This window comes from Echeneis naucrates, chromosome 9 (genome assembly GCF_900963305.1).
Source record: "Echeneis naucrates chromosome 9, fEcheNa1.1, whole genome shotgun sequence".
Lineage (NCBI taxonomy): Eukaryota > Metazoa > Chordata > Actinopteri > Carangiformes > Echeneidae > Echeneis > Echeneis naucrates.
The window spans coordinates 23,235,665-23,245,697 of NC_042519.1; the positions used below are offsets into that span (position 1 = coordinate 23,235,665).

Below are 10,033 nucleotides of genomic sequence, written 5' to 3' on the forward strand. Positions count from 1 at the left end.
CTGTTTTGGTCTCATGCAGCCTGAAATCTGACTTTTCAGCAGCCAAATGCTCCAAGATGTCCACCGACCTCGCCTGTCTGGCATCTGCTGCTGGAATCCAATCAGAGGAGTCAGTCAAACCAAATTAATGAGCTAACAAAGGCTGTCAAGCTTAATTTGTAGAAAAACACACGTGGTTATAAAATGAATACCGATCGTCGCTCTGGGGGAAAAAAGGGAGAATATTTATAGAAAAGGACATAAATTCACATCGACTGTCTGCTCATTGTCTTTAGGGATGAAGGAGACAGACAGGAAATCAGCTGAGCAGATTGTCAGAGCGCTTTTAACTGTTGCATCAACTTTGGCTGGACAAAAAGAACTTTGCTTCCTTTACTGTTGTGCAACAACTCCTACATGGGTAGATTTTAATCGAGGCCTTACGTGCCAACACATGCAAAAAAAATTCCCACTAAAGAGAACCTGCCAGGCAAAAGTATGAATTCCATGAAAAGTGTGGGAATGGGAGCGACATAAGACGAATGGAATTGAGGGATCTTTAGGCTCCATGTCAGCTCAGTGAAGCTGCTGAGTGAAATTGAAGGACTGAAAGAAACAGATCTGATGTTTTAACCTTTGAACAGCCAAACAATCACCTTTCAAACTGTTAATTCAAGTTTGTACACATAAGGTGACTGATTTCTGTTGTAGTGCCTTTATTGAGGTTAAAGGTTTAAATGCTGTGCGTCTGAACCGTTCGGCGATTAGCGCAGCAGTTTTTCACTAATTCTGCACGTTATTCAACAGAAAGTCAGCACACTTCACCTTCTTTTTGCACAAACAGGGAGTTTTGTCTGAACTGATTTTCTGGATTATTTTCACATTCCTGAGGATTAATTAACTCCAAATATTGGCAGATATATTTTGTATAATCCACATTAAAACATTCAATGCACATCAGATAAATCCAGTGTGAGATTAATGGAACTGATATAATTAGTATAAAGAAAGAATGGCAGATGATCTGATACAGCCTCGGGGAAGACAAAGTGTTTGGCACAGCAAACTTGAGGCGTGAAGAAGTGAATGTCCAGGCACGTGGCCTCGCCCTCTTCCAGTCACTGAGCCCACTCACACTTTCACTTTCTCTTGCTCACCTGTATAAATCCACCTGCAGCTCTGGTCTGCACCTCACAGCAGCTCCTCCACTCCTGAACAGACTCACCTGAGCTCAGACAGACGAGGAGACGCAGACATGGCCTCTCGAGTTGCAGCTCTGCTCTTGCTGGGAATCATCTGCACCGGGTTTGCAGCAGGTAGGAACATGAATCTCTAAGATGATGATGATGATGGTCGTTGGTCCCACCTGAGCTGCATCCATATCTCATTCTGCATCTCATTCTCCCTGCAGCTGAGCTCGCACAAGACTGCTGTAAGGAAACCACCACCAAGTTCGTACCTAAGAAAATGCTGGAGAGCTACACCATTCAGACGGCCGGACAGGGCTGCAGCATCAGCGCAACTGTGTAAGTGTAAAAAACATGCATGGATGGATGAGGACCATCACCAGCTGTCTCCACCTGTGACATCTGCAGCTGAAGCTCACTTCTCTTTATCTCTTCTGCTTTCTCAGGTTCAAGACAAAGAAGGGAAGGAAACTGTGTTTGGTTCCCGCCAGTGAGCAGGACTGGATCCAAAACCACATTGAATTTCTGAAAATGAAAAATCGTGAAGCTTCCGGACAGAGTTAAACCCAAACAGGTAAATTAGGGAGATGCGTTGTGTCGAAACATGTTTCATCACTCCTCCGTCGGCTCACACTCATCATCCCTCTTCTTCCTTCTCTTGCAGGTCCAGAGCAGAGTGGACTCTGGGAAAAGATGGAGGGCTGTGGTCCCCGTCTCAGATCCACCGTGCTGTGCTGCAGATGGACTGAGTTGTAAAGTCTCATGTTATCCTATTTATGATGATAAAATAGTGTTTGAGCTTTGATGCTGTGTAACTTCAGCCTGACTCAGAGTTTCTTCTTCGCTGTGTTTCTTTTTATTATATCTGTGATGAAAATGTGGAAGATTTGCCTTGACTTGCCTGAACTCCTGTGAAAAGGTTGTGCCAACTTGTGTTGTGGTGAGATGATATGTGTGCGTTGACATTATTAAGTGTCTCTTTTTTATAAGAAAAATAAAGTAGGATATGATTTTTTAAGCTTGTTGTTGCCTTTTGTGAAAAGTCTGATGTGAGCCTGCTCTGCCCATCTGCCAGGAGATTAAATAAAAGAATCCTTTATTTTTTCCTCAGTGGGGAAATTTGCAGCAACAGCCGCAACAAATAACTAGGATATCTAGATGAGGCAGAAAAAGGATATAAATAAACACAGAAAGCTGAAAATGTAGACACAGATATGAGCAAGACAGCGGAAAGATGAACATAAAACAGAGGAAACATGACGGCAGTCAGAGTTGACTCCCTGTTTGTGCGCTCACTGTGTGTTGTTTAGCTGCAGCTCCTGTAACACTTTCCCTGAACTCGCTCAGTCGTCTCATGTGACCTGCAGGTCAGTCAGCTCCGATATATGTCTCCAACATTTTGGGCTGTTCTTATCTCATGTGGTAAAAGAAGATCCTCGTTGTTTGGAGACCACGAGCACAAAGACATCCAAATCAAATCAAATCAAATCAGATTTATTTGTATAGCGTCAAATCACAACAAAGTTACATCAAGGCACTTTACATATAGAGCAGGTCTGGACCAAACTCTTTATAAATTTATTTAAAGAGACCCAACAGATCCCCCGATGAGCAGGAAAAACTTCCTTGCCACTTCCATCCAAACAGTCTGTGAGTTTTGTTGAGATAGTGATGAACAGTCAGACTCCTTCTCATTTATTTTGCATCAATGCCGGACAGAAAGACACAACAAGGCAGACGTCAAATAAAATGTCTTCACGGTTTGTAATCTGGGAAAAGTCGGCAAGCGGACACTTAATGAAGGACAGTCAGTGGAAAAGATGAGCTTAACTTCACTTCACTGAATTAAATTATTGTTTCACGTGTACTTCATGTCGATATGAGTTTGGCCTGTTGCTCCAGCAGTTTAATGCACATATGAATTATTAATAAACATTCTCGTTGGACAGTCATGGAAAATGGTTTTGGACTCATAGAGAAAGAGAAGAGATCATTTCTGTGTAACTGATGAAAAGCTCTCAGTGATTCAATGCACATAAAATGTCAAAATCATTCTAAAATTATTTTGGCCAACAACTATCAGAACACATGCACTTCTGTGTGTGTGATAAAAGATGTGTAAAATTGAAAGTTGATTTTCATGCTGATTCCTGAAATATATCAGATGAATCAGTCATTGAAATCCGCGACAGGAAGTCCTTCTCTGAACTGGACTTGGTCTGTTTGTCAAACTCTCCCCGAGGTCAAAGGGTATCCTGAGGAATTTTCCTACAATGCATGTGGTCTGTTTGCCGTCAACACAGATCACCAAAATCCCCCACAAGCATTTATTTACTCTGTATTTCTTCAGACATGTCCGATAAGCGGTAGACAAGTCAACAGTAAAATGGGAGAGAGCGAAAGTAAAACTGCTGCTAAATTTAATTTATTCTATTTTAATGGAGCGCTGCGCGGTTTCAGGTTTATTGTTGCATTTGTATTAGAAAATAAACAATAATTATATTTGTAAAATAAATTCCAACATGTAAATGTCAAAACTCTTCCGCCTGCAGCACCCGCCATGTAAAACAGCTTCCTGTTAGCCTAACTTGCTAACCAGCTTTCAAACAAACTTTCTGGAGGCTGTTAAAGGTTGATAAAGTCTCACTCTGCACAGAACTGCTCAGAAACAGAGTTTATATCAGCCGTCAGGACTTCCTGAACTTTGTGATGTCACAACAAGCATCCACTGCCAGAGCTCCGCCCACCTGGGCCCACCATCTTATGTCTTTGGATAAGATCTAATGGATAAGACAAGAAAGCGTAGAAGTAAAACGTATGAATCAGACACCCTGTTTGTGTTCACTGGTGACTCTCTGTCTGTCTCTGTGTGTTGGCCCTGTGATGGACCTCGCCCAGAGTGAGCTGGGATTGGCTCCGGCACCCCCCGTGACCTGGAGACGGAAAAGTGGTAGAAGATGGACGGATGATAATTGAGATCATGTTTTCTTCCACATAAAGACCAGGAATGATTCAGACTCAGATTCAGTTTCCTCACTGCGACTGTGACTCCTGATTTCATCACTCAGTGAAAATGAATGACAGATCGTTACCTTCGACATGTAGGACTGTGCGTTTGGCAGGTCGGAACAGAATTTGTATTTAGAAAAATGATTCCATTGATCCTCTTCAGGGGTGCCTGAAGGTAAATGTGTGAACGGTAAACGGCATGTTCCTGAAGAACATGGACGCATTTTACTCGGCTGGACGTCGGTTCGATCTTGTCCTCTGCAGGCAGCACTTCAGGTCTGTCAGCTTTCCTTCTTATTTAAATTTTCCTCTAAGTGTTTCAGGAGGGGAATTCCAGAAGTTTAGATTCAGCAGGCAGGGCTGCCTGCATCAGGGCAAACATCCAAAGAGCTGTTTACAAGAAACAGAGAGTTTCTCTGCAAACGCTTCTTTGGCACCGACAGCGAGCGGCTGAACTCTCAGTTAAATATTTGCTCCTGATGGTGCAATAAAGCAGCTATAGAGCTAAACCTGAGACGACACACAGACATAATGGTGATTACATTTCATGTTAGAAAAAGACGGATTAGTGCTCAGTTTCTGATTTCCTCAATGTGCCAGGAGAACAAAAACAGTTTGTGTTACCAGCGAAGTGTAAAAAAAAAACAAAACACAGAAAACATAGAAAGTGCCAAATAAAGAGGAAATAAAGAGTACAGCATGGTCCAGCTGCAGGATTTCATGTGTGTAGTTTCAATGAAATGAAAATGACAAACTTTAAGTTAGCATGCTAACCAGCTAGCTGAGGGAGTCCAATCTGCAGACAGCGACGGCCATCTTCTGTCACAGACACTCTGTTCCGCTCGCAGAAAAGCGTTTATCGGGACGCATTGAAAAGGCTGATTATCAAAACGAATAAAGCAAACCGCTCAAGCCGTGGCTGTTTCTCACCAAACGGCGGCAGAATACAGGAAGTGGAGCGAGCTCACCTCAGAGATCCAGACCTGACAAGGTGCTGAAATTAGACCAGAAACCTAAATATGAAACTAGAGCACATGTGTTTCACCTAATTTTCCAAAACTCTGCCCCTAAACGAGCGAGGAGGGGCGGGGCTTTGACGGGAAGCGGGAAGACCTTGTACATTTCTGATTTTGTGTTTGTGTCTTCACTCTCAGCCCACAGATGATGAAATGCATCACTAAAGCAGCAGTCAGTTCCAACTTTAAGGCCGCAATAAAGTTGACAGCCTGTGTCTCTGTCTCTGTCGTTAATTTTCCACCTTTATGACGACTGTATGCAGAATTTTTATTGAGCTCAGCTGTTAAATGTCTGCATAACGGAGGATTAGGGGACATCTGTGGGTGACGTCCAGGAAATCATTTCAATCCAGCGTCCTTTATCTACTGTTGATGTTTCCTGTGTGGATAATAATGAGATTTCCTTTGGTGTGATTTTGTGAGTTCCCTCAGAAAAGTTTAAAATCGGGAGGGAATAATGTTGGACAATCAGCTAAAGAAAAACAAAACAGGATCCCAGCTGTGTTTTTTCCGGTTTTTGCTGATGTCGGGTTATTCTCAGGTTAAATCTCTCTCTGCTGCTGTTTGTGTGCTTTTTTTTTTAAGGCATGAGAACTGTTCCTGTGACTCAATCTGTGAAACTCTGTTCCTGTTTCAAGGATTCAATAGAAAGATGGATGCTTGTTGGAGGAGGAGGAAGAGAAGGGGAGGAAGGGGAAAATGAAAGTAGGACTGAGCAGAGTATAAATGCAGTCTCAGCATCACCTCAGTCATCAGAGGAGCAAAGAGGCAGATCAGCCAATCAGCCACCACCTCTTCAGCTCAGCCAGCAGACATGGCTCCCCGCGGTGACGCCAAGCTCTTCCTCAGCATCCTCTTCATCGCCTGCTGCTGCTCAGGTGAGGTTTGTTCTTCCATCCGCCTGAAGCTGAGAAAGATAACAGGATGTGATTTAGATCAACAAAATCAGTCAGTTTACAGAGTGAGCAGGAAGAAAGGGAAACTTCTCAACGCGTCCTGATGCTGCAGCACCAATAAATAAATGTCAGGATTCAAATATAATGTGAAGAAAATAATAATTACAGTGAAGGTTTTAGGAAATAGCAGGACGATCACTCTAAATTATGCTGCCGTGTGTGAAAATACAAGTAAACACGAGCGTGTGAAGCTGGATTTACCCGCTCGGGCTGAGCAGGTGAAAGTTGACAGTCTCTGGGATTCCCCTGCATGTCACAAAAGGACACAAGTCATTATTACACAACGCTGTGTGGGGTTGTGTTGTTTTGTGTTTGTATGTGTCTGCAGAGGAAGTCAGTCCATTTGGAGTAACGGCAACATGACTGAATATGATTTATAAGATTTAAGATGACTTAAATTATTAATCACTAATCAGACAAATTCATGATTTGGCTAATTAATGCAGCGACTTCTGAAAGAAACAAAGAATGACTGAATGACTGAATGACTGAATGAGTGAATGACTGAATGAATGAGTAACACAAGCAGAGTGTCAGCAGCTTTTCTCTGGCTGTTGTGTGATGAAGAAAATTCAATCAAACACGGATCTTCAACCTTCATGACTTCTCTAAACTCAAGCAGCTTTTATCAGCACATTTCACCTCTCGGCCTGATAAGAAGACGGCAGATTGCATCGACGTTCTTATCTTTTTCTTTTTTGCTCCTTCCAGCTTTAAGGACCAACACCCTTGTCGTTGTTTGCACACAGACGAACCAGCTGAAGGAACTGAAGTATCCGTCTTATAGCCTAAATAAATAAGATAATGAACTCAAATGAAAGTGGGATGTCATCTTACCTGAGAACTTTACTAACGTTGTGGTTTTAGCTGCTGTGAAGGTTCTGTGTTGCTTTATAAATAAAGTTTTGGACCACCTGTGTCTCCTCAGTGGCGTTGGCCCAGATCCCCATGGACTGCTGCCTGAGCATCAAAAACCAAACGGTCAGCAAACACGCCATCAGAGACTACCGCCATCAGCTCAGCGGCCATGGCTGCTCCATCAGCGCCACCATGTGAGTGTGAAGGATGGTGCGTTTAAGAACACAAACAGGCCATTGTTGTGGCGCTGACCCCGGTATTCTGGTGTTTCCTCACAGTTTGGTGGGCAAACGTGGGAAGACGCTGTGTGTCCCTCTGGGTGAAGCCTGGGTGGAGGAGGTGGTGAGATACATGGACCACCTGAGGAAAGTGTGCAAGACAAACAAAAAGGTACTGCCACTCTCTTTCTGCTTTCTCACCATCTGAGGATGGTTCTGACGTCAGAGAAACCAAATCTGGGTGGGCGGAGTTTGTTATGACGCCACAAATTCAGGAAGTGCTGCAGGCTGGTTTTAATGGACTGAGCCCTTCCCGTTTTCATGCTAAGCTAAGCTAACTACCTGGGTGGAAAGGAGAGAAGAAATTTAATCAGCAAATAATTCCCAAAATTCATTCATGCTGACATCTTCTTACAAATAAAGGAAACCAGAGTCCGATTTTATCTCAAAAAATGTATCTCTGTTTTTTTTATGTTGAGTCTTTTTCAGGCCTCGTTAGGTTTCAAGAGAGTTGGATTTAACTCTGAAACGCGTGAGTGGTGAAGCTGATGAGTCATATTCACTCATCCCCTTCAGCAGCGCAGCAGCTGCTCATATTTAGTATCATTTTCACCCGATTTTAATCCCCCGAAGGCACGTTGGAAAAAATCTGAATATTTCTTTCTATGGTGCATATTTAATTTGAATCCTTCAGTTTAATGACATTAAAAAGAAGAAGATGTCAGATTATATCCTGAACTGAATTTGCACCAATCAGATGATCTTTTCTCTGTCTGTCTTCATGAGCTTTTATTTTCTTTATCAGATTTCTTGTAGATTTAATTCTGATCAAACTTTATATCACAAATGACTTATTTTAATTTCTGCATGTTTTTGTGCCAACAGATGAAAAAATGTGCCAGAGTGAACATCAACTAAATCGACCTTCATCCAGAGAACCCCAAAAAAACCCAACCTGACATTCAATCAGCTGATTCTTTCTGATTTTGAAGAGCTCTTCTATCGAACCTTCCTGTTTTCTAATGTCAGACAATAAAATTTTTTGAAGGATTTTATCTATTTTTTCATGAAGTTTAAAAGATTTGAAATGAATATTAAATGTGAACATGTAGCTCGCTAAATCAAATCGGATTTATTTATAAAGCACCAAATCATAATAAAGTTACATCCAGGCACTTTACATACAGAGCAGGCGGGGGGATGATGATGTTGGATCGTTGTATGAATAAACTGTGCTTTTCAGCCCATTGTCTGTCCGTCTTCTTTGTAGTGAAACTGGATAAATGATCACGTTCTTTTCATCACTTCTACCAATAATGCTGCTTTGATTTGACGTTGGAAACAACAGGATTAAAGTTTGTCTCAGACTTCTTCACACCATTTTATTTTAGTTTTAAGCTTCAGACAAATTTAATACATTTCCAACTGATGGATCCATATTAAACAGCAAACGTATGTGGTGACGTAAACGAAATGGACTTCATGTTGTGTTGAAAACTGTAAAGTAGAGACTGAGACCATAAACTCATCAGTCCCATAGACTTCAACACAGTCTGACTTCAGTGAAGATGGAGATGCTGATGGAACGAAGGTCCTGAGTCTGTGACTCCAACATTAAGTATCCTAAAATTAGCTGGATGTTCAAATTAAGCGCTAATTTAAAGTGCTAACATTCTAAAACACTCAATTTCACCACCAAAGAATCTAAACGCATCAGAAAATGATTCCCAACAACTGATCTGTGATTCATTCCCAACATTGGACCCTTTTCATCATGAATGTATGATTTAAGTCAGTTTAAGGGCCGAATTTCACAACAGTTTGTTCTCACAGTTGTTGGAGACGACAGGATCCTGCAGATCCGGTTGGTCAGAGTCTGAATGACTGGCATCTTAAATTCTGAGTTTACACAACTTTTTTTTCACAGGAACTCAAAACCTTTTATGAGCTGAAATCCAGGAGACGGTCATTTGTTTAGGCATGTAATGATGGCGAAGTTTGGAGGAGCTGATGATGGACGTGTTGTTCAGGTGAATGAACAGGTGAATAGAGGTGTGTCACCCTTTCACCTTTTAAGCCTCAAACAAACAGTCTGCTCAAAGAACAAGCGATGTTTGGAGCCAGAAGATGAAATATAACTAAAATTTCCAGAAAACAAGTGAAAATGATCAGATTGGAGAAATGATCCTTCATTTCATCTTTCATTTCTCCCATCTTTAAATATTAATTGGTCTGCAACTCACTTCCTGCGTGTAAAATAGACAAAGTCAAAGATTTTGTTGTTGCAGCGCCTTCCCAACGTTGCCCAATGAATTTTATTTGAGAAAGCTGTCAGAGTTCCTTCAAATGAAACTAAAATCATTCTGCAGGAATGTTCAGAAATATTATTTGTACTGTAATCGTGTGTCTCCTGCAAAAAGATTCTATCTCAATGGATAAAATAAAATAAAATAAAGAGCTAAGTGAAGAAGCTGACCTAAACCAAACTGGGCAGATTTTAAACTCTTCGACCTGCTGAGAATATTCAGTTAAAGCTCCTTCCTGAACATCAGCGCCCTCAGCTGCTGGAGGAGCAGAATTACAGATATCTTTATATTTGAAGCTGAATTTAGAACACAGTTTGGAAACGTTAATGTGGATTCACAAGTTTCTCCATTTTTCTCATTAATCATCTAACGTCCACACTGACTGACCTTGACCAACTTCAGGTTGGAAACCATTTATCATCATACGTGACAAAAATGTAGAAACCTAAGTGGTGACAGGAAATACTTTTTCAATAAAACCAGAATTGAATAATAGTTCAGCTC

At 41.5% G+C, this 10,033-nt stretch overlaps 2 protein-coding genes across 2 annotated transcripts; both read left to right on the plus strand.

Annotated features, from left to right (window-relative positions):
- The first annotated feature begins 1,145 nt into the window (after positions 1–1,145).
- LOC115049267 (C-C motif chemokine 19-like) lies at positions 1,146–2,184 on the plus strand. Its single transcript, XM_029511343.1, has 4 exons — positions 1,146–1,295; positions 1,391–1,505; positions 1,613–1,740; positions 1,831–2,184. Exons 1-3 carry the CDS (start codon positions 1,235–1,237, stop codon positions 1,728–1,730), a joined length of 294 nt encoding a protein of 97 aa, XP_029367203.1. The 5' UTR covers positions 1,146–1,234; the 3' UTR covers positions 1,731–1,740; positions 1,831–2,184.
- A 3,752-nt stretch (positions 2,185–5,936) lies between these two features.
- LOC115049224 (C-C motif chemokine 19-like) lies at positions 5,937–8,468 on the plus strand. The gene is made up of 4 exons (XM_029511264.1): positions 5,937–6,069; positions 7,076–7,199; positions 7,284–7,395; positions 8,109–8,468. The coding sequence occupies exons 1-4, from the start codon at positions 6,006–6,008 to the stop codon at positions 8,139–8,141; spliced, it is 333 nt and encodes a 110-aa protein (XP_029367124.1). The 5' UTR covers positions 5,937–6,005; the 3' UTR covers positions 8,142–8,468.
- Positions 8,469–10,033: the final 1,565 nt, after the last annotated feature.

Coding starts and splice junctions, on each gene's coding strand:
- LOC115049224 (XM_029511264.1), top strand. CDS start 6,006: ATGGCTCCCCGCGGTGACGCCAAGCTCTTCCTCAGCATCCTCTTCATC. Junction 6,070..7,075: donor CATCGCCTGCTGCTGCTCAG/GTGAGGTTTGTT, acceptor GTGTCTCCTCAG/TGGCGTTGGCCCAGATCCCC. Junction 7,200..7,283: donor TGCTCCATCAGCGCCACCAT/GTGAGTGTGAAG, acceptor GTTTCCTCACAG/TTTGGTGGGCAAACGTGGGA.
- LOC115049267 (XM_029511343.1), top strand. CDS start 1,235: ATGGCCTCTCGAGTTGCAGCTCTGCTCTTGCTGGGAATCATCTGCACC. Junction 1,296..1,390: donor CTGCACCGGGTTTGCAGCAG/GTAGGAACATGA, acceptor TTCTCCCTGCAG/CTGAGCTCGCACAAGACTGC. Junction 1,506..1,612: donor TGCAGCATCAGCGCAACTGT/GTAAGTGTAAAA, acceptor CTGCTTTCTCAG/GTTCAAGACAAAGAAGGGAA.